This window comes from Myotis lucifugus, unplaced genomic scaffold (assembly GCF_000147115.1).
Source record: "Myotis lucifugus unplaced genomic scaffold, Myoluc2.0 scaffold_35, whole genome shotgun sequence".
In the NCBI taxonomy this organism is placed as follows: Eukaryota; Metazoa; Chordata; class Mammalia; order Chiroptera; family Vespertilionidae; genus Myotis; species Myotis lucifugus.
Window position 1 is genome coordinate 3,842,904 of NW_005871083.1, and position 19,397 is coordinate 3,862,300.

The window sequence follows — 19,397 nt, forward strand, 5'->3', positions numbered from 1 at the left end:
TGGGGGGGCAAGTGAAGCTGGGAGGAAATCAGATCTGTGATATCACTGACCCGGGCTGCCAGGGAGGCCTGGGTTCGAATCCCAGCCCTACCACTTACTGGCGGCATGTTTCAGCAAGTTACTTAACCTGCCCGTGCCTCAGTTTCCTCCTCTGAAAAAATAACCATCATGGTCACAGATCATTACGAATATAGACCAGTGCCCAGCACAGGGAAAGCACATATTAACGTAGGCGGCGTGTGTCATTATTATTGCCATCATTATGGTAAACCCTTGGGAGAGAACACTGAGCAAAACCTGCAATCCCCCCTTTGTTCTCCACACCTGGCCTTCCTGAGTCTCCTCCGGAGAGCAGGCTGCAGGCTCCACCATGTGCTTACCTGAAGGTGATGGCGTAGGAGTCGCTACCTTCCCGCTTCCGGATGAGGAAGGCGCCGTCCCGGGGAACCCTCATCAGCATGTCCTCCGCTTCTCCACGGCTCAGCCCGTCATAGTACCACCTGCAGCAGAGGCCGGGAAACCGCCAAGTGAGAGGGCCACCCATGGGGGGGGGGGGATGGGGGGGAGGCTTGAGGACGCCTGAAATATGGCCCCGGGAACCACTGGGGAAAGGAGAGGGCCTCCCATCCAACACCCTCTGCAAATAGCATTTTTAAAAGACCATCGACACACAGCCTGGGGGAAACGTCCATGTGGTGGGTCTGTCTGAAGCACAAGACAATAAATCAACCAAACTTGGCCCCTGCTCTGCCCAGCTCTGGAGGGCCAGTGTCCGAGATGGCTCAGGAAATCGGAGGCAGGGAACACAGGGAATCGCGTTTCCAACAGGTTCTTTCGTGTGGTTGGTCTTTGGTTACTTTTAAAGATGTGAAATAACAAATTTTAAAAGGCAACCCGTATGAATATAGATGAGACGTCAACAATAAAGTTGCTGTGAGTTACGTGGCTTTCTGAGAAATGTGCACTTCAACAACCTCCTGCTTAAAAAATGTGTTTTTCTGTTTTGTTTTGTTTCCAAAATTGGTTAAACCTTTGAAAGGCATAACTGATACTCACTTTATCAGTAAACAAATGAAGGGGAAACCTTTACCGTTATTTTTTCCTTGTTTGCTTTCAGAACAAACAGGAATGATCTATGACAAACAGAAAGACATCTCTGGGCCAAAATTAAGCTCTTAAAACCGAGGCCCGGGAATTCAGGGCTCTGAAGATAAAGTAGAAGGAAGGGAGAAGAAAGGGAGAAGAAATGGGGCAAAAGCAAGGGGGAGCGGGCATTTGGAAATGGTGGCCACCGTGGGAACTTGAAGAGACCCTGAGGAAATGGGCCCAGCACACCCCAAGACTGGCCTGATTGGTGGACACAATCTGCAGGGGTGTCTGCCCCCGCTAAACCCATGGATGTGCAGCCCGAGATCACGGGCTCACGTACGGCTTTGATTCATGGGGGTTGGGGTTGGGCACGGGGTCGGTGAGTCGGAGCTCGAACTCGGCGCAGCGCAGGTGCGTCTCGCGGTAGTGCTGGATGAGGGCGTAGATGCTGGTGAACATGAGGTTGTCAGTCAGGTAGTACTTCATGGTCCCGCCCTCCATGGTGGAGCGGATCCGGCAGTGCTGGACCCGGCCGGACCGCCTGTGGGCAGAGGGACAACAACATCAGTGTCCAGGCCGACCAGCTGGCCTTCCTGCACCCTGGGTGTCAGACAACACAGGCGGGGGCCAGACTGAAGCCAGGGGTGGACACTAGGTGTGGCCACACAGGCTTCCCTCTGCTCTTAGAATAGACCCCAGGCTTCCAGAACATTCTCCCTCCCTCCTCCACCCCTGGCCCCTTTTACCTACATAACTCCTACTCTGGAGCAAGAGGACCTAGGTTCAAATCCTGACTCTGTCACGTGACCTGTCCTCCCTGAGCCTCTGTATTATCATCTTAGTGGTCACACAGGGATAATAACAGTATCTGCTTCACAGAGTTGTCCTGAGGACTAAATGAGATCCCACACAAAATGTGCCTGGAATGCTGCCTGGCACATGGTAAGAATGTGTGCGCTATCAGGATTTTGTGTTTGTTATTATAGTTTTTACTAGAGGCCCGATGCACAAAATTTGTGCACAGGAGGGTCCCTAGGCCTGGCTGTCAATCAGGGCCCATCTGTAGGGCAACTGGCAGGGCGATTGGGGGTCCCCCACTGGCACCCGCCTTGGCCAGCCTGGTGCCACCCACTCTCCTGCCTGCCCCCTGCCGCCACCGCCTGTTGCCTCCCTCTGTGGAGCAACCAGCTGGCCTGGAGCTTGGGGCCTGCAGGCTGGGGGCAGCTCCTGCATTAAGCGTCTTCCCCCTGGTGGTCAGTGAGCGTCATAGCAACCAGTTGTTCTGCAGGTCATTCCACTGTTCGGTCAATTTGCATATTAGGCTTTTATTATATAGGATTCTTCAGGTCTCCATTTAAACACCACTTCTTTCAGGGAGTCTTCCCTGACTACCCCCCCCCAATATTACATTAGATCCCTAACAGACTTTCATAACATCTTGCATTTTTCTCATTGCACAACTACAATTATGTATCATTTGCATGATTACTTTTTCATTGTCATCTTCCCCGCTAGACTAATCACCATTAGGACAGAGACCCTGTCTGTCTGATCACTGCTAAATCAAAGTGCCCACCACAGAGCAAGCACTTGATAAATATCTTTTCATGAGTGAGGCATAGATGAATGAGTGAAAGAATGAATGAGAAAACTCATAACAGCTCCAAAAGGCTGCTTTCAGAATCTCTATTTTAGAGACAAGAAGAGGGAGAATCCAGGAGATTGAGAGAAGTGCTCAAGGTTATATCACCTGATCCAGGGTTGGGATTAGGGGAAGATGAATGAGGTCACATTGTTTTAGGTTGATATTTTGTTCATCATGGTTTTTTTAAAATACATTTTTATTGATTTCAGAGAGGAAGAGAGAGGGAGAGAGAGAGAGAGAGAAACATCAATGATGAGAGAGAATCATTGATTGGCTGCCTCCTACACTCCCCACACTGGGGACCAAGCCCGCAACCCGGGCATGTGCCCTGACCCGGAATCAAACCGCGACCTCCTGATTCATAGGGCGACGCTCAACCACTGAGCCACGCTGACTGGGCCATCGTGATTTTTTTTGCATTACTTTTTAATTTTTCAAACATTGCACTGAAATATCACTAATCTGATTACTAAGTTTTTAGGCCTCACCCACCTCACCCAGTCCTGCCCCACACAGCTCACTAAATGAGGTCTGGGGTTCCGGTCCAGGCCTGCCCGAGTCTGGCCTGCTCTCCCACTACCTGCCACCGAGCCTCCCCTCTGGCCAGCTGCCAGGAGAAGGCGGCCCGCCCTGGGAAGAGGGCCGTTACCAGAAGGACAGGGTGTAGTCGTTGGGGAATGTCTCGCTCTCCCGCACCAGGAAGGTGCCGTCCTTGCCCCCCGTCTCTGAGCAGTATTCCTGCAACAGCTTCTCAGCACTTGTCCTCTTCTCCACCTTCTTGTGGAACCACTTCTCTCCAAAATGCAGCTCTGTGGGGGGCGTGTCCTGGGCCACAAAGAGAGGAGGGGTTTCTGAAAACCTGGAACAGGCCCCCAGCATCTCCAGACTGGCCCCCCTTCGCATCCTGACTCGGGGGACTGGAAACAGAGGCCTCAGCTAGCCCTCACCCCGAGGCCTGCGAAGACAGTTTCCACTGCCCTCCCCTGCCTGCTAACCTACTCCAGACAGCCCCCATCTGTGGGAGCCTCCTGGAGTCCTGAGACAAGGGGAGAGCATTCCCCAGTGCAGCCCTCAGTCTATTGCAAAGGAAGTCTGAGAGCAAAAATACCTGGGAGCTCAAGAAACAGTACCAAAGGCGGCCAGCAGCCTGAGGGGAGAGGGCAGGAAAGCTGGGGACAAGGCCAGGGGTGGGGCTGGACAAAATATCCAAATGACCTCATCCTCTGGAGGGAGCACATGCCATTCAGGCTCTTCAAAGAGCAGGAAAGACCCTTGAACGTCATTGGTGAAGTCCCTGGGCCAGCCAGCCAATCAGAGAAGAGCCAGAGAGGCTTTGGTACCCAAAGAGGCAGCTTCTTAGGCTGAGGACGTCCAGGCCTGATGGCCGCGGGATTAGAGGAGCCGTCTGGGAGGTCTCCACCTACCTGGGGCACTTCCTCTTCCACAGTCTGCTCAATGTCGTCGCTGAAGGACAGCTTGGCATCGGCAATGGCGCAGTAGTGCCGAGTCCATTTCTAGAAAGTAAAACCAGCGTTAGCTCCGCCCCAAAGTCTCTACCCTATCAATTCTGGGGCCCAGAGCCCTGCCTGGCATCATCATCCCAGCATTCCCTGGGGGCTAGCCTTTCCCACATTCATAGGCATTCATGGTGGTTTCACAAAATCTGATCTCCTTTGAAACATTTCTTTGAAAGCATCTATTTATTTTGCATTTCTTTTGGCATTTTCAGAACCTTTTCTATTCAGTGTATGCAAGGGTACATATGACTTAATATCAAATTTCTATTTCATTTGAAGCCTTTGTGAATGGTGGCATTGATTTTTATGTCCTCCTGACTGTCTTTTCCTATTTCATTCACTTTTTAAGGATTTCTCTGCCAGCTTGTTTAGAGAACCTTTCTCCAACATTTAATTGTGACTTAATTCTCTTTTTAAATTTTATCCATTTTTGTTTATTTCTAGGATATAAGAATAGTCGTGTAAAAATGGATTTGCATGTTAGATTAAAGGATATGAGAAGTGGTGTTAGCACTCAAAATGCCTTATTCTCATCAAAAAATAAGGTTACCAGCCTGACCGGCATGGCTCAGTGATTGAGGGTCGTCCTATGAACCGGAAGGTTCGATTCCCGGTCAGGGCACATGCCCGTGTTGTGGGCTCAATCCCCAGTGTGGGGCGTGCAGGAAGCAGCCAATCAATGATTCTCTCTCATCATTGAGGTTTCTATCTCTCCCTCCCTCTTCCTTCCTCTCTGAAATCAATAAAAATATATTTTTTAAAAAAAGGTTGCCAGTGGGAGCGTCTCAGATTGGAAGATACTGAGGAGTTAGGCCCACTAAATGCCCGAACTGGTCCTTGGACCAGAAAAAGGACGCTAGCGGACAAATCGGTGATGCTGAAGTAAGGCTCATGAGTTAGTAGTGCTGTGCCAATGGTAACTTCCTGGTTATAAAATTATACTCTAATTACGTAGGGTGTTAGTGTCTGGGGAATCTGGGTGAAGGCTATATTCATTGTGTGTGTGTGTGGTGGGGGGTGTAAATATATAGTAAATTATATTGAATACAAAGTTATTTCAAAATAAAATATAAGAGGAAAAGAAAAGTTTCATTATAATGATAAATTCATTGCGGTCACAATGGGCGTCAGACAGGGATCTCCTCCGAGCCCTCCAGCAGGGCTCGGACACACTCGAGGCCTGAGAAGGGGTGCAAAAGGCTCACCAGGTCGATGGGGTCCCACATGTACAGCTCCCCCTGCTGCTTGTGCTCATCTTTCTTGTCCTCCATGTTGACATCCACGTCGCCTCGGGGGCCCAGCTTCTTGTGCTGAGGGGGAAACATGCAGAGAGCCCGTCTCCCTGGAGGCCCAGGCGTAGGAGGTTTGGGCCAGCAAGCATCCGTCTGCAACGCCACACCTCAGGGCCTTTGCACGGTCTGTCCTCTCCGCCTGGCTCCTCTCCCTACATTCAGCTCCGTGCTCGGTGTCCCCTCCTCAGAGGAGCTTTCCTCGACTCCTTGATCTGAAAATAGCCCACGCTTCCCTTCCCACCCTTCACTCTCTAGCCCCTGGTAGTTATTGTTCATACCCTTAGTCCTATGTGTTTCTGTGTACCTATCTGCTTGTCTCCTATCTTCTTTGCTGGAATTTAAGTCCCATGAGGACCACTAAAATGGGCCATATTAGAAATGGTTAAAAGGTCCCTGGGACTTTGCTTCGTTCCCTGTTGAATCTCCTGTGCTGGCAGAGAGGAAGTGGGCGATGAACATTCGGTGAGTCGATGATACCGACATTCCCCAGCGCACAGAGGGGAGGCAGGATCACAGCCAGTCAGGGGCGCAGGCTGTGCGGGGCGGCGGAAGGCACACTGAGGAGGCAGAGGAAGAGGACCTGGTGCCAACAGCACTGCTGCTACCTTATCAGCTGTGTGACCCGGGGCAGGTGGCCACACTTCTCTGAGCCTCACGTTCTCATCTGTAAGATGAACACAGTGACAACAATATGCTCGCCTGTGTGAATCCTGACCACCCGCCTAGACAGGCACTTGATAATCTCGGGGTGTGGTGACCTGGTGAAGAGAGTGCAGGATTGGGTTTGAAACCAAGGCCTGTCACCTTCCTAGCCGTGTGACCTTGGCCACAAGACAATCTCTCAGTCTCGAGAACCTCCTCTATGAACTGGATGTAATGACACCCTGCAGGATGCTCTTAGCCAAGGGACATGTACGATGCCTGCGAACAGCAAAGCATGGCAGAAGTGTTCCGTTTTGAACCGCCTTGAATTGTTTCTTTGGCAGGAACTGTGTACCCTCAGCTGAGTGAGTCATTTCACCTTTAGACCTCAGTGTCCACATCTGTAAGTGGGGCCTGAGGGCCTGGGCAAGTCTCCCAGGGTTATGATGAAATAGAATTAAAAAAAAATACTTAGGCCCATGCCTAGCCCGGTACCAGTGCGTGGCACACACTGGTTGTGTCACGAATGCTGCTTCCACCCCCTTTCCCTGAAATGGGAAGGGTGAGCCATGAAGTACCACAGATGAGGCAATGGGTGCTCTAGAACAAGAGCTGAAAATCACTGGGGACAGAGAGCTGTCCTACTGGAAATGGAGGGAAGCGACAAATGAGCTGGGAACAGAGACATGCAACGAGGCCCCTGAAGACTCACTGACCGCATGCCTGAGACGCTCTGGGCCCTGCCTGGCTTCGCCCCCTCCACCTCTCATCCCGCCTCCCCTCTGTGTCTCAATGAAAACCGCCCAGGATCCCAGCCCAATCCTCCAAATAGCCTGGTGCTTTAGACCTGAGGGCACCAAGCCCCTTACACTGTTGGGTGCTACCTGTGGATGGGTACGTCTCCCCACTCGACCGTGACCTCCTGGCCCATAGGGATTGTTCCCAGTGTATCTTGGTGACTCAGGGACAAAACCTACCTAGTGAGCACCTACCCATCCTTCCATATCAGCCCGCTAGTTGCCAATGAACTCCATCTCGCTCCTTCCACTGCTGGCTGCCCACCCCGAGACTGCATATCCCAGGCTCCCAACAGGTGGCCTGCAAGATCCTGTGACTAAGTTCTCGCACACCAAAAGGACGGACTGGGACGTGTACAACTGACATCCACACGTTTACGGGAAATCGCTGGCCCCGGACCCCTTCACGTTCCCCTTCCTGTGGCTGGAGCTGGATCACCCACACCAGGACGGCGCCCTCGGACAGAGCCTGCGCCACGTGTGCCCCGGACGCCCACTGAAGACTGACAAACACCGAGGACCCCAATCTCAGAATAATGTTTACAATGCATGAGATTATAAGAGAAACTAATTATACTGAAATGTAGTTCTTAGGATGTTAAATAAAAAATATCTGTAATGGCCTAAAGATGTGTTATCTTTACTAATGGCTTGCATGCAATCTAGAGGCAGACTAATAGCTACCATCATCTGCAAGTGGTGACCAGCACAGCGTTATTCTGAGAGACCTGCAGGAACTGCACATGTGATATGAAAATACCATGATTTCTGCGGGTGACAAAACCCCACCTGGCTTGTTGCCAATGTTCATAATGGAAAGAGATGCTAAGTTTTACTTGCAGGTTAATCAAAACAAAGAGAAAATATTTTTTCCCCCAAAGTTCACATGTCAACCGTCCTGAATTCTATCTGTGCATTCTCTGGAGGTCTGTGGAACCCCAGCTGAAAACCCCTTCCCTGGGGGACTCTAGAACAGGACTCTGCGTCCCTGGATTACCTTGTGGGCCAGAGCTCCAAGCTTCCAGAACACTCTCCCTCAGATGAGGAAGAAATAAACTCATACGCTTTAAGCCTCTGTATATCTGGTCTCTTTATCCTAGTAATTCAAGTACCCAGATGCCACCCTGCCCCTGGCATCCCTGGCACTCTTGGGCACAGCAATCACTCGTTTCTCCCCACAGTACTTGGCAGGCCCCCCATTAGTGCACGCAGCCTTTTGGGGGCAACTGTGCACCTCCAGTCCATCTCCCACACTGGACTGGGAGCTCCTGTGGGCAAGAACAGTGCCTGGGCCCCTGAACACCCCTGGCACCTGGCACGTGACTCAGAGAGGGGCGTGGGGAAGGTTTGCCAAAAGAATGAATGACCGTGTTAATATTTACGTGCGGGTAGCGCCCGCAAAGGCCCAGGTGCAGCCCTAAGCACCTGCAGGCATTCCTTCACATTATGCTCACAGCACACCAGCCATGTGGGTTCTATTAGTATCCCCACCCCCTCCCAGACCAGCGAGAACACAGAGGCACCCAGAGGCTAAATGACCTTGTGAGGGTCACTGGGTAGTAAGGAGAGCCATGTGAGCCGGGGCAGTGGGACCTGGAGCCTGGGCCCTGAGCCTCTGGCTCTCCCGAATGAGTGACAGCAGCCTGAGGCCGCCTACCTTGATGATGATCTTCTCCCGCAGCTGGCTGGGCGAGGGCAGCTGGTCAGCACTGGCCTCCGTGGGCTTCGTCAGCAGCAGGTCGCCAAACACCTCCTTGAACACTCTGGCCATGTAGCGCTGCTGCTCCACGCAACAGTGCTCCTCGATGGACAGGATCACGGGGAAGCTGCGGGCGGCAGGGGCCGGCCGGCTCAGCAAGGGGGCAGGCACCCCGCCTGTGCCTGCCTGGCAGAGCTGCTGGGGACCCCAACCGTGCCCGCCCAGCAGAGGGCAGGTGGGCTCAGGCAGGGGAGCAGAGGTCACTGAACAGCCACATGGTTTCCCAGCACCAACTTCCTCCAGGTTCTGGAACCAGGGAGTGACTTGTGCTCTTGGCCTGTAGGGGGCGCCATCAGTCGGCTGAGGACTCGGTAGTGACTTGGCTCAGGATTGAGCCCAGGCTGGTGTGTTTGTAGCTCTGTGTGTGTTTGTGTGTGGGCAAAGGGAGGGGTCTCTGTCTGCTCAACCTTTGCTTCCTTTCCCTTAAAAGTGAAGCACCTGGGAGTCAGACAAACCGACCTTGAGGTGACAAAGGCGTGGTCTTTGATGGCCTGCACAACGTCATCAAACTTGATCTTGGTGGTCCGGGTCCAGCCGTGGTAGATGATGGGCTTCCCATCGGGCCCGTCCCAGCAGTCCACTGAGGGGAGAAGCGGGCAGCCTCACCACCTGTCCATCACTCTCCACCTCACGAGCGCACTGATGGCAGACATGCGCCCGGCCAGCCACGAACTCAGCCCTGACCCCCACGCCAGCTCAGTTGCTAGAACATGGGAGCCAAACCTAATAATCACACTCAGCGGCACCAACATGCGGATGGGTGTTACCTGTGACATGTGTTACCTGTGCGGTGATGGGGAGATTTTGGTTGTTTAATTAAAGGTCCTTTTGTAATGCAATACATTTGTCCAAAAGAAACTATTTTAAATGTTTCTCTTCGAAAAGGATATTTACATTGTGTTTTATTTTCTGATTTTACTTGTCTAAACCTTGGCTTGGCTTTTTCTGCTAGTGGAAAGAATATGAAAATTTATCCTTAAAGGTTCGCAGTAAAATATTCAAACAGAACTAGCTTATGTAGAAGGTGAACATCCCTATATCTTCATCCCCCAGAGGTAACAGGAGCTGACAGTTTCAAACTTAATTTTTTCACATTTGCTCTTTCCTGAGGGGGGAAAGTATAAACTAGGCAACACGCTGTAGAAATAACTGCCGTTAGAGTTTCATACTATGATGAATTTATTTAAAATAAAATTGGAGCCTAAATCGGTGGTTTGTGTCTTTTCTCAGCCTAATACCCCTATGAGCCGCTGGTGGTCAAGTCAGGCCAGGAGCAAGAGGTGAGGAGGAGGGAGGAAGAGCTGGGTCCTGGGTGTGTGCAGGTGCTTGGAGTCACCTGTACTGGGGTGTCTGTGAGCAACCATGACAAGAACGGTCAGGATGGCATCCATGGCTGAGCCAGCTAAGGGGCAGGTGGGCTCAGCAAGAGGGAGCAGAAGTCACTGAACAGCCACATGGTTCCCCAGCACCAGCCTCCTCCAGGCTCTGGACCCAGAGAGCAACTTGGGCTCTTGGCCTGTAGGGGGCGCCAACGAGCTGAAGACTTGTTGGCAGTGACAATTGGCTTCAATTCTCAGTAGGTGTTATCTCCACCAGGAAAAGGCTACTCACACTCAATGCAGCGACAGCCCATGCGCAGACAGCGGATATACGCCTCCGGGGACGACTCACTCCGCAGCTGGTCACCTGTGAGGTACCTGAAGGAGAGGAGGCGGGCCTGCACCTCAGGGTGTCCTTGGGGAACTTCTCAGCCCAAGCTCCCAAAGGCCTGAGTTCTTCCTGTCTAGAAAGACCCGCGGTTAGGATCTGGGCCAGACACTTGGCATTGTGTGGCCTCGCCTTAGACTCAGGCAACGATCACAAGATGTGAGCAATAACCACCTTAGTGATCCAAGTGTGGGGTCAAGACCATGTGTTCTTTTGGGAACTGGGTCAAAGGGTGTCAGGAGTGAGATTAATGGTGGCTGATAAATTAACAACCCTCCCTTGGCTACCCACTGGCCCTCAATCTAAAGGGGGCAGAGATGGGCCAGCATTTTGATATCAAAGAGCCAGCCATGAAGAGGTAGGTGGCCAAAAACTATAGGTGGAATTTACTATGCTATGAACTATGTCCACCAGACATAAAGATACCTATTTTTATGCACTTTCCTCCTCACCATGTTCCCCCTTTGAAGAGTTTATGTTCCTTAAATGTCTTCTGGGTTTGGTAGAATTCACCATGCTAAACGCAACTCTTAGATCAATGGACATGGTGGGGAAGAGAGAACTATTAAATCACTCTGCCCCTGAGCCAGACTGTACCTCCCAGAGTGCCTGGAGGTAAGCGTAGGGCTTTCTTACAAACTCCTGCCTGGAATGACACTTGGGAAACCACAAATCTGCTGCTTTTCGGGTGCCCAGGATCCAAGGCCTGCACCCTCCCACCTTATAAGGCAGACTAATAGTGAAACTTGAGTGCAACATCATTTCTCTCTTCCCGTCTATTTTCTTTTTTGCAATCAAGGCAATCTCCCAAAGATGTAAATTTGAGCATGTTGCTCTCTGGCTTAAAAGCCACCAGTGGTCCCCACTGCCCCCCACCCCCTGCTGCCACTTAAAGATTCCACTCAACCCGTAACAGACCCCTCTCAGTCCCTCCTGCCCCTGGACCTTTGCACACGCTATGCCTCAGTCTAAAACCATCTTCCTCTCCTCACCACCTGTTCTCCTCTCACCAACTTCTTTCCTTTTTTAAGACTCAAAAGAGGTCTTTTCCCCTCCAAGCACATGACAGTAGTGCTGCTCTGTCCTACCTTGCTCACTGCTATATCCCCAGTACCCAGCAAGCACAGGGTAGACAGTAAATATCAGTGCAATGACTAATTCAGTTGCTTTGCTGCCGCTACTATGAGTTGTCCAAACCGTGCAAACCAGCTTTGCCGATTGGCTTCTTAGAGCCACTGAAAAAGGATGATCCTTGCAATGCCAACTGGGAAAGAGGGGAGCATTCCCCTACCCCTTCCAGAAGCGTTTGTTTATTCCAGTCTGAGCAGCGTGTCCCTGCGCTCTACCTGCACGCTTTGCCAAAGTGGCGCACTGGAACGTCCGCCGTATCGCCCTTCATGGGCAACCCATCCCAGGCCGGTGGCAAAACTCACGTGTTATGTGACGAGGAGATCCAGTAATGAGACAAGGGGTTGTTCATGTCCTGCATGTCCACCACGTCATACTTCTCATCCCAAATGCTGTTCTCCCGTGAAAACAGGTACGTGAGGAACTAGGTACCACAAACACAAAGAGCGGATCATCACGATGGAAGATGAGGAGGGTGGTATCTGGTTCTTTCTGGTCTGACCCGCACGGGGAAGCGGTAGCTCTGACACGTTAACTGCACAGATAGTCTCCAGGCCGTCTGACCCACGTTTCCACGCAGAGACTCACAGAGCCACAGGCTGTACTGACGCATGTGCCACTGACCTACACAATGTTTTCCTTATTAATGTGTACCCTAAAATATTTGTTACTACAAGAGTATATGCTTCCTATATATAATAAGTTTTAAGGTGTAATAATACCATAAACATCTGTGAACCCGCCAACTTGATAAACAAAACATTAACATTGTATCATAACATTTAAAAGGCAGGAAATGTCATATGCCAATGCTTGACCCTTTTAAAAAAAAATCAGAAGATTGAGTGACACTGGGGTAACACTCTGCTTCCTGGGAACAACCTTACAGATAATAGGAGCTCCCAGTTCTCCCTCAGTCTTACCTCCCCTGCTGCCTCACTCAAGGCCAAGTGCAACCATTTCAACAGCTCACAGGAACCCCAAAACCTTTGAATTTGGTGTGTTTACAATGCGCTCCTGGGCAATAGACGCCCTCTAGTGGCAAAAACACGAAACGCACCCAGGAAACGAGGCCAATAGACAAGGAGTAAAAGGAAAGACTGAGGAAAACCAGCGGAAGGAACAGCTCACAAGGAGCCCACTCACCTCATCAACAAACAAGAAGGGCTCCGCGGTTTCCCTCATCGTGTCGTCGATAAACTTTGTCATCCTCTCACGGACTTTGTTCACATCCTGAGCCCAAAGTTCCTTAGAATGACAAAGAAAACAAGAAATCACCAAAAGGAGCAATGTCAGACCGTGGGGTGACTCGCCTGGCTGACCCCAGCAAGGCACATAGTCTGTCTGCTCATCTGCATCCATTACGTCAGTGATGGCGAACCTGTGACACGCGTGTCAGAGGTGACACGCAAACTCATTTTTTTGGTTGATTTTTCTTTGTTAAATGGCATTTAAATATGTTAAATAAATATCAAAAATATAAGTCTTTGTTTTACTATGGTTGCAAAGATTAAAAAATTTCTATATGTGACACGGCACCAGAGTTAAGTTGGGGTTTTTCAAAATGCTGACACGCCGAGCTCAAAAGGTTCGCCATCACTGCATTACGTGGAGTGATAATATCCTTGCAGAGTTTCCGTGAGGATGCATACTATAAAGTAACTTTATTGTGTTCCTCTCCAAACCCTAACCCCCCAAGTATTCATCAGCACAGGGAGGAAACAGGACCCACACACTCAACTTTGACTAATGCTTTCCGGGCTTCGAGTATTCTAAAGCCTCTATCGGTAAGAACAATGAAAGCAAATGTGCTGTCAGATGTGTATGTGGTTGGGTGAGAAGGGTCGGGCCAGGATGTCTGAAAGAGAGAAGAGCTGAAGGACAGACACAAATGAGGTTGCGGAGAAATGGCCCCCCTGGCAATGTGGGTGCAGGTCAACAATGAGCCTTGCTGTTGATTCTTGCAAATCTACTTGGATAAGGGACACAAAACAGCTGGGCGACTGGGGAGTAGCCAGTTCGTTTGAACACAGAAGTGATAAAATCTTTGAATATTAAAACATGAGACTCAAATTGTAGGGTCCTTTATGCAAAGGCCATGCCAGGCCTTGATGTCCCCCCAAGGCCAGAAGCTTCCTCCTTCCTTCTACAAAGCTTCCTCATCAACCCCAGGAGATACTTACTATTCTCCTCATCCTATAAATGCGGAAACTGAGATGTCGAGTCATTAAAGAACTTGACCCCAACTTTGAGCTTGAGACCAACTCAGGCACATCAGTTTTGGGGTCTTCCTCTTCACCCCCTTTCTACAGAGTAACCCACCCCTCCCACAGCTGGACTGGGGCATAGTTAACCGGTCCCTTCACAGAAATTTAGATTAGTTCCAAGCTTTCATTTCTGCTGAAAATGTTGCTGTTGTTGCTTTAGGGTAAGTTCCTAGGAGGGCAATTATTTAATCAAAGTATATTAGCCTTTTTTCAAAGATTTCATGTTAATTGCATATTGCCAAAGCACTTTCTAGAAAACTTGTACTAGTTTACACACCACGTGCTACAGTGACTACCCCACATGTGCGCATCCATCACACCAAACAGATGTCCTCAGTGACTGGCTCTGCTTCATGCCGTCACCCCACAGAGCACCGGCACATGGGACATTAAGGGTCAGCCAGCTGATGGCTCAGGGTCCCCATCTCTGTCATCATGCCTGGCGCTGCTATCACACTCACACAGATGCTCAGGGGCTGTCTTGCATGTGAAGAGCTCCAGCCTATATCCCTGATCTCCGAGGACAGCGCAGCGAAGGGGCTGGGGGTGGAAGGAGGTGGGGGCAGGAGGGGATGAGGATGGGGAGAGCTTGTCATTCTCCCCTGTAATAAAATTAAGCAGCACTGGGTGGTGAATTCTGGGATGTAAGGCCACTTGTTCCCAGGAGGTTAGCCATGTAACTGCTGACAAGGAGAAAATTCTGAGCTGTAACAGCCAACTGGAGGGTGGAAGGAAGGGACAAAACAGGTTAATCCGTTAAATGCAGGGCAAAACCAACAAAAGACTGCGTGCCATCCTGCGTGGTGTCGAAACCGTGAATATACGTCCAGGTGGCCATTCCCACCATTACCTCAAGAGGACAGCCAGGTGCCGCTGACCACCAGGCGCCTCCGCCTCTCGTTTACAAATGAACTTTCTGACTGCTTCCCACCACCAATCCAAGGAGCATTCACTTCCTCCTTTCAGACTCTGCCCTTCCCCAGAACCAGCCCGCTTCACCTTCTCCCACCCCCTTTATCTACAGCCAATGTGCCTTCTTTCTAAGCAACTTACACCTTTCTTCCCTGCACTGTTTTCCCAGACGAGCCCCTCAGCTCCAGGACAGCGAGCACCGTCTTCCCCGCCAGCCCTGCTGCCGGCTGCACAGGCTGCGTGCCCCAGGCCCTGGCCCTTTTCTGGCCGGCGTTGGGCTCAATAAACCCTTTCTTTCAGAAAAGCCTTTGGTCGTGAATATATGTGTGTAACACGTCACTAGCTCCCTACAAAAGTGAGTAATTGGCCTGGCAAGTGTGACTCAGTGGCTGGGAGTTGACCTATGAACCAGAAGGTCATGGTTCAATTCCTGGTCAGGGTACATGCCCAGGTTGCTGGCTCGATCCCCAGCAGGGGGCATGCAGGAGGCAGCCGGTCAATGATTCTCTCTCATCACTGATGTTTCTTTTATCTCTCCCTCCTTCTCCCTTCCTCTCTGAAATCAATAAAAATATCGTTATGCCCTAGCTGGTTTGGCTCACTGGTTAAAGTATCGGCCTGCAGACTGAAGGGTCACGGGTTTGATTCCAGTCAAGGGCACATACCTAGGTTTCAGGCAAGATCCCCAGCCCCAGCCCGTCAGGATACGTGCAGGAGACAACTAATTGATGTACCTATCTCACATCGATGTTTCTCTCTGACTCTACCCCTCCTTCTACTCTCTAAAAAGTAATGGAAAGCATGGTGAGGACTAACAACAACAACAACAAATATACACACACACACACACACACACATCTATAATAATAAAAGTGTAATATGCTAATTAGACCAGATGTCCTTCCAGACCACCTTCCGGATGAAGCTGGGGCTGTGAGGGAAGCCTGGGTCCCAGGTGCCAGAGGGAAGCCGGTGCCGGCAGCCAGGGGAAGGAAGGCCTACTCTTGCACAAATTTTGTGCATCGGGCCTCTAATATATGTATATGTGAGTGTGTGTGTATGTGTGTGTGTGTGTGTGTGTGTGTGTGTGTGTAAGTGAGTAATTCAGTGCAAGGAAGAGCATGGTGGAAAAGAAATAAACCATACACCTCTCTCTCTGCTTCACTGCACTGGCAGCTCAGTACTGAGGGTGTAATTGTGCCAAAGGGAACTCACTTATCCCCCTTCCTTTTACTTTTCCTTGGTGGTAGCTCAGGCTGAGCAAATAAGCCCTCTCTTGATCACTCACACTCCACCCCCACATGGACAAAGCATGACACCTCAATGTCCTCGGTCACCATTCATCACGTTACAGTAGCAACAGCCATTGCCCGGGCCCTCCGTGTGGCCGCCCTGCGCAAAAGTGTGTGTGCACTGTTTTCTCTACAATCAGAGAAATCTTGACACAAGCTGTGTATTGGATGACAGAGAAATTAGAGTTGCATGTGCAAGGTACAATAGCAGTGTTATGATTATGCTTTTAAAAAAAGAAGTCCATTTCATGAGAGAGGCAAGCTGACGATTTACAAGTGAGATGACACACTGTCTTAATGATACACTGCAGTTTACTTTAGAATTTTCCGGGCCACGAAAAGAAGGGGAAGGGGAGGGAGACAGGGGTGTGAGATGGAGGACAGATGTAATAAAATGGGCACATGTTCATAAATGATGAATCGGAGTGCTGGGCACACGGTGGCTCTGTGCCAGCTTGGCTATTTTTGCACATGTTTAAAACATTTTGCAATACAAAGATTTTTTATAAATGAACTGAGTATCGTTATGAACCTAAAACTATTCTAAAAAAGTAGTCTATCAGAAAACAAAAAATTAAATAAAGAGAGAAAATGTAAATGAGACTCCAGTGATATAAATAAAACACTGATATGTGATTATGCACATAGATGCATATACACAGAGATCAATACCATCTTCTCTGACCCCCACAATTCTGAGAGGCGGGGCTCTCATCCCCATTAAAAAACTGGGGTACAGAAAGGCCAGATTGCCGCCCAAGGCCACACAGCTAGTGCGGGAGCTCAGCTCTCTCTTGGCCTGTTTCTCAGCTGCGCCCTATTAGCACTTGGAGTTGGGTAATTCCCTGCTGCGGGAGGGCTGACCTGTGCGTGTGAGGCTGTTGAGCAGCATCTCTGGTCTCTACCTACCACATGCCATTAGCACCCCCAGTTGTGGCAACCAAAGCTGTCTCCAGGCATCCCCTGGGGGGCAGAGCCGCCCAGTGGAAAAGCACTGCCCCCCACAAAACTCATGGCCCCCCACAAAACTCACGGCCCCTGCCACCAGCTTGGAGCCTGGACGTTAACACTCCAGGAGACTTCTTCCCACGTGTCACCCGTTTGAGGACAACTGTGCTCACATATGCCCCAGGGGACCTCGCAGGCTCACCGCCTTAGTCACACCCTCCATCAGTCAGAGAAGGCTTCCTGGGGAAGGGAAGCTAAGCTGAGCCAGGAGCCAGAGGGGAAGCCAGCCAGGGGAGGCGCACCTGCCTGTAGGCCTCAGCCTGCCTGTCCACGGAGAAAAATTCTCCCTCTTGCCCGTCCTCAATTTGCGCCTCGTTCCAGAGGCTAAGACAGCAAAGCAAAGAGGCACTGGGCAGGGAGACTAAACTGTTCATGACCACAGGTGGCCAGATGAAGACACAGGGCAGGTGGTGAGATGGTGAGAAACCATCCAGGAAGCTCCCCCCAGCCTCCCTTGCACCCTTCTGTTCTCTCACCTGCTGTTCATGTAAGAGAAACCGCTGGAAGTCATGCAGGTGAACCGCGGAGGCATCCGGCCGGTCAGTACTGCTGCCCTCGGGGAAAGAGAGGGTGTTTAGAGAGGGACACATGTCAGCAGTCAAGAGGCCATTCCTGCCAGCAGGCGGCCTGCCACCCAGACACCCTGGTAAAACCCTCCTCTGTGTCAGGGGCAGGCTCATCAATGGGAAGAAAAGGTGGCCTAGATGACATTCCTGACCTCTAACAAATGGAGGGTGGGCCCTGGAACCTGCATTTAGCTGCTCCTAGGTGGTTCCAGTGCTGAGGGAGGAGAGCATGGATATGCGTGTGCCCAGCAAATGCATGGGTAGACTGGGTGTGAACAGACTTTAAAGGGAGCTGGGGCCACATCAAAGCGTCTCCTTAGAAGCCACAATGCAGAGTGTGCTGAGCCAGGGGCTCCAAAGCAGGACTGGGGGCCGGATGAAGCCCCCTGGACTCTGGGCGGGTGGCGAGCATCAGCGGGAACATGCAGGACCTGGCCATGGAGCAAGCAGAGGCCCGCTGTTGGAGAATTTTCCATTTGGGATGAGGGAACCCTTCACCCTGAATAAAGGGGACGCCCCCTCGGCCAGCAGCTTGATGACCGATGGCCTTGGGGAGAGGATGCTCATGGCTATCAAAACGCTGGGCCCCCCTGACCGCCACAGGCAACCTGGTTCCTACGAAGTGCATCCTGCAGAACAGCTGCCTGGCGAGATTCGTACTCGTCCCTGAGCACTTGCCAGTGGGGTGGGGGTGGGGACTTTTCAGAATACAGGAGAAAAACATGCTTTAGGCTTCTCCCTGTACTAACACTCGGGGTCCACAAGTCTGTTGTCTTTCATTACAAGTGCACTTCTACTCGTCTATGCGAACAAGCCTCCTACGATTGCTTCACAGCTTTTCCTTAATTCATTAGTCTTTTCATTAAAATACGACATAAACATCAGGTTTGGTTTATATACACTCTGAAGTCTTGGGGCTTCTGGTTTAGAAAGTGACAGAGGGAATCAGTGCCAGGGTGTCCGCACCAATGAGGGTGGTCCCTAAAAAGCAGGTCCAAAGCATGTTCGAGGTGCTGTTAACTCCATGGGAAACCTTTCTCCCCGGGCAGACAGGCTTGGGGAGCACAGAACACTGTATACATCCCCTACTTAGGGCCCCGGTCCCGCAGTGAAGGTCCTGACAAGTCCCGCAGCACTTACTTTTTCATAACATCATTATTACTATTTACAGGTCCTTGCCACACACCACGTGAAGCACTTTACATGCTTCCCCTCTTTCATCCAGTTAAACCTTCTTACCCAGGAATTTCCCAAACCCACTTGGCACTTAACAATGTTTTAATTTGTATTAAAAAAAAACAAAAAAAACCTCTCCACCAGTCATGTTCTATGAAGCACACCCCAAGAAAGGAGGTCCTAAAGCACACAGGCTTCTCTACAGAACCTTCAGGCTCTTCCCAGCCAACACTCCACACACTCTGTTGGTACTGTTCCTGTGTATCCATGCCACAGGGTCGGCATGCCCAATTCCTGGATAGGCAGACCCCCGCCCCCAGTGCCCACCCACAGAGGCGACCCTCCCAGAGCCGCTAGCTGGACTGGGAGAACCCCCAAGGGCACCAATCACCAGCTCAGCCACCCTGAACAACCATAACCCAGAAGAGGTGCCTCACCCCAGGATGAACACGGAGGAATCTTTTTTGAATTCGTCAAGAATCTGAAATGGAAAACACACACAAAACAAGGACCGTCGACAAGTGAAGCCACTAGATGCAAATGGACAGATTTGGGGGGTTAAAAATTAACACCATAATTTGTGTGACTTGTTAATGCAAA

General features: G+C 50.8%; 1 protein-coding gene across 2 annotated transcripts in view; it reads right to left on the reverse strand.

Moving 5' to 3' along the window:
* Positions 1–19,397, reverse strand: part of PLCG2 (phospholipase C gamma 2) — a 135,269-nt gene that overhangs the window by 48,731 nt on the left and 67,141 nt on the right. Inside the window, exons 7-18 of one of the 2 annotated variants that reach the window (XM_006087041.2) lie at positions 19,235–19,278; positions 17,532–17,604; positions 12,723–12,824; positions 11,882–12,000; positions 10,353–10,438; positions 9,201–9,321; positions 8,640–8,808; positions 5,457–5,561; positions 4,159–4,248; positions 3,384–3,559; positions 1,430–1,630; positions 381–500 (exon numbers count right to left, since the gene is read on the reverse strand). In XM_006087041.2, coding sequence (XP_006087103.1) covers positions 381–500; positions 1,430–1,630; positions 3,384–3,559; positions 4,159–4,248; positions 5,457–5,561; positions 8,640–8,808; positions 9,201–9,321; positions 10,353–10,438; positions 11,882–12,000; positions 12,723–12,824; positions 17,532–17,604; positions 19,235–19,278 — 1,406 coding nt within the window. The remainder of the gene's footprint in view (positions 1–380; positions 501–1,429; positions 1,631–3,383; positions 3,560–4,158; positions 4,249–5,456; positions 5,562–8,639; positions 8,809–9,200; positions 9,322–10,352; positions 10,439–11,881; positions 12,001–12,722; positions 12,825–17,531; positions 17,605–19,234; positions 19,279–19,397) is intronic. The other variant, XM_014454317.2, reaches the window with a different exon arrangement.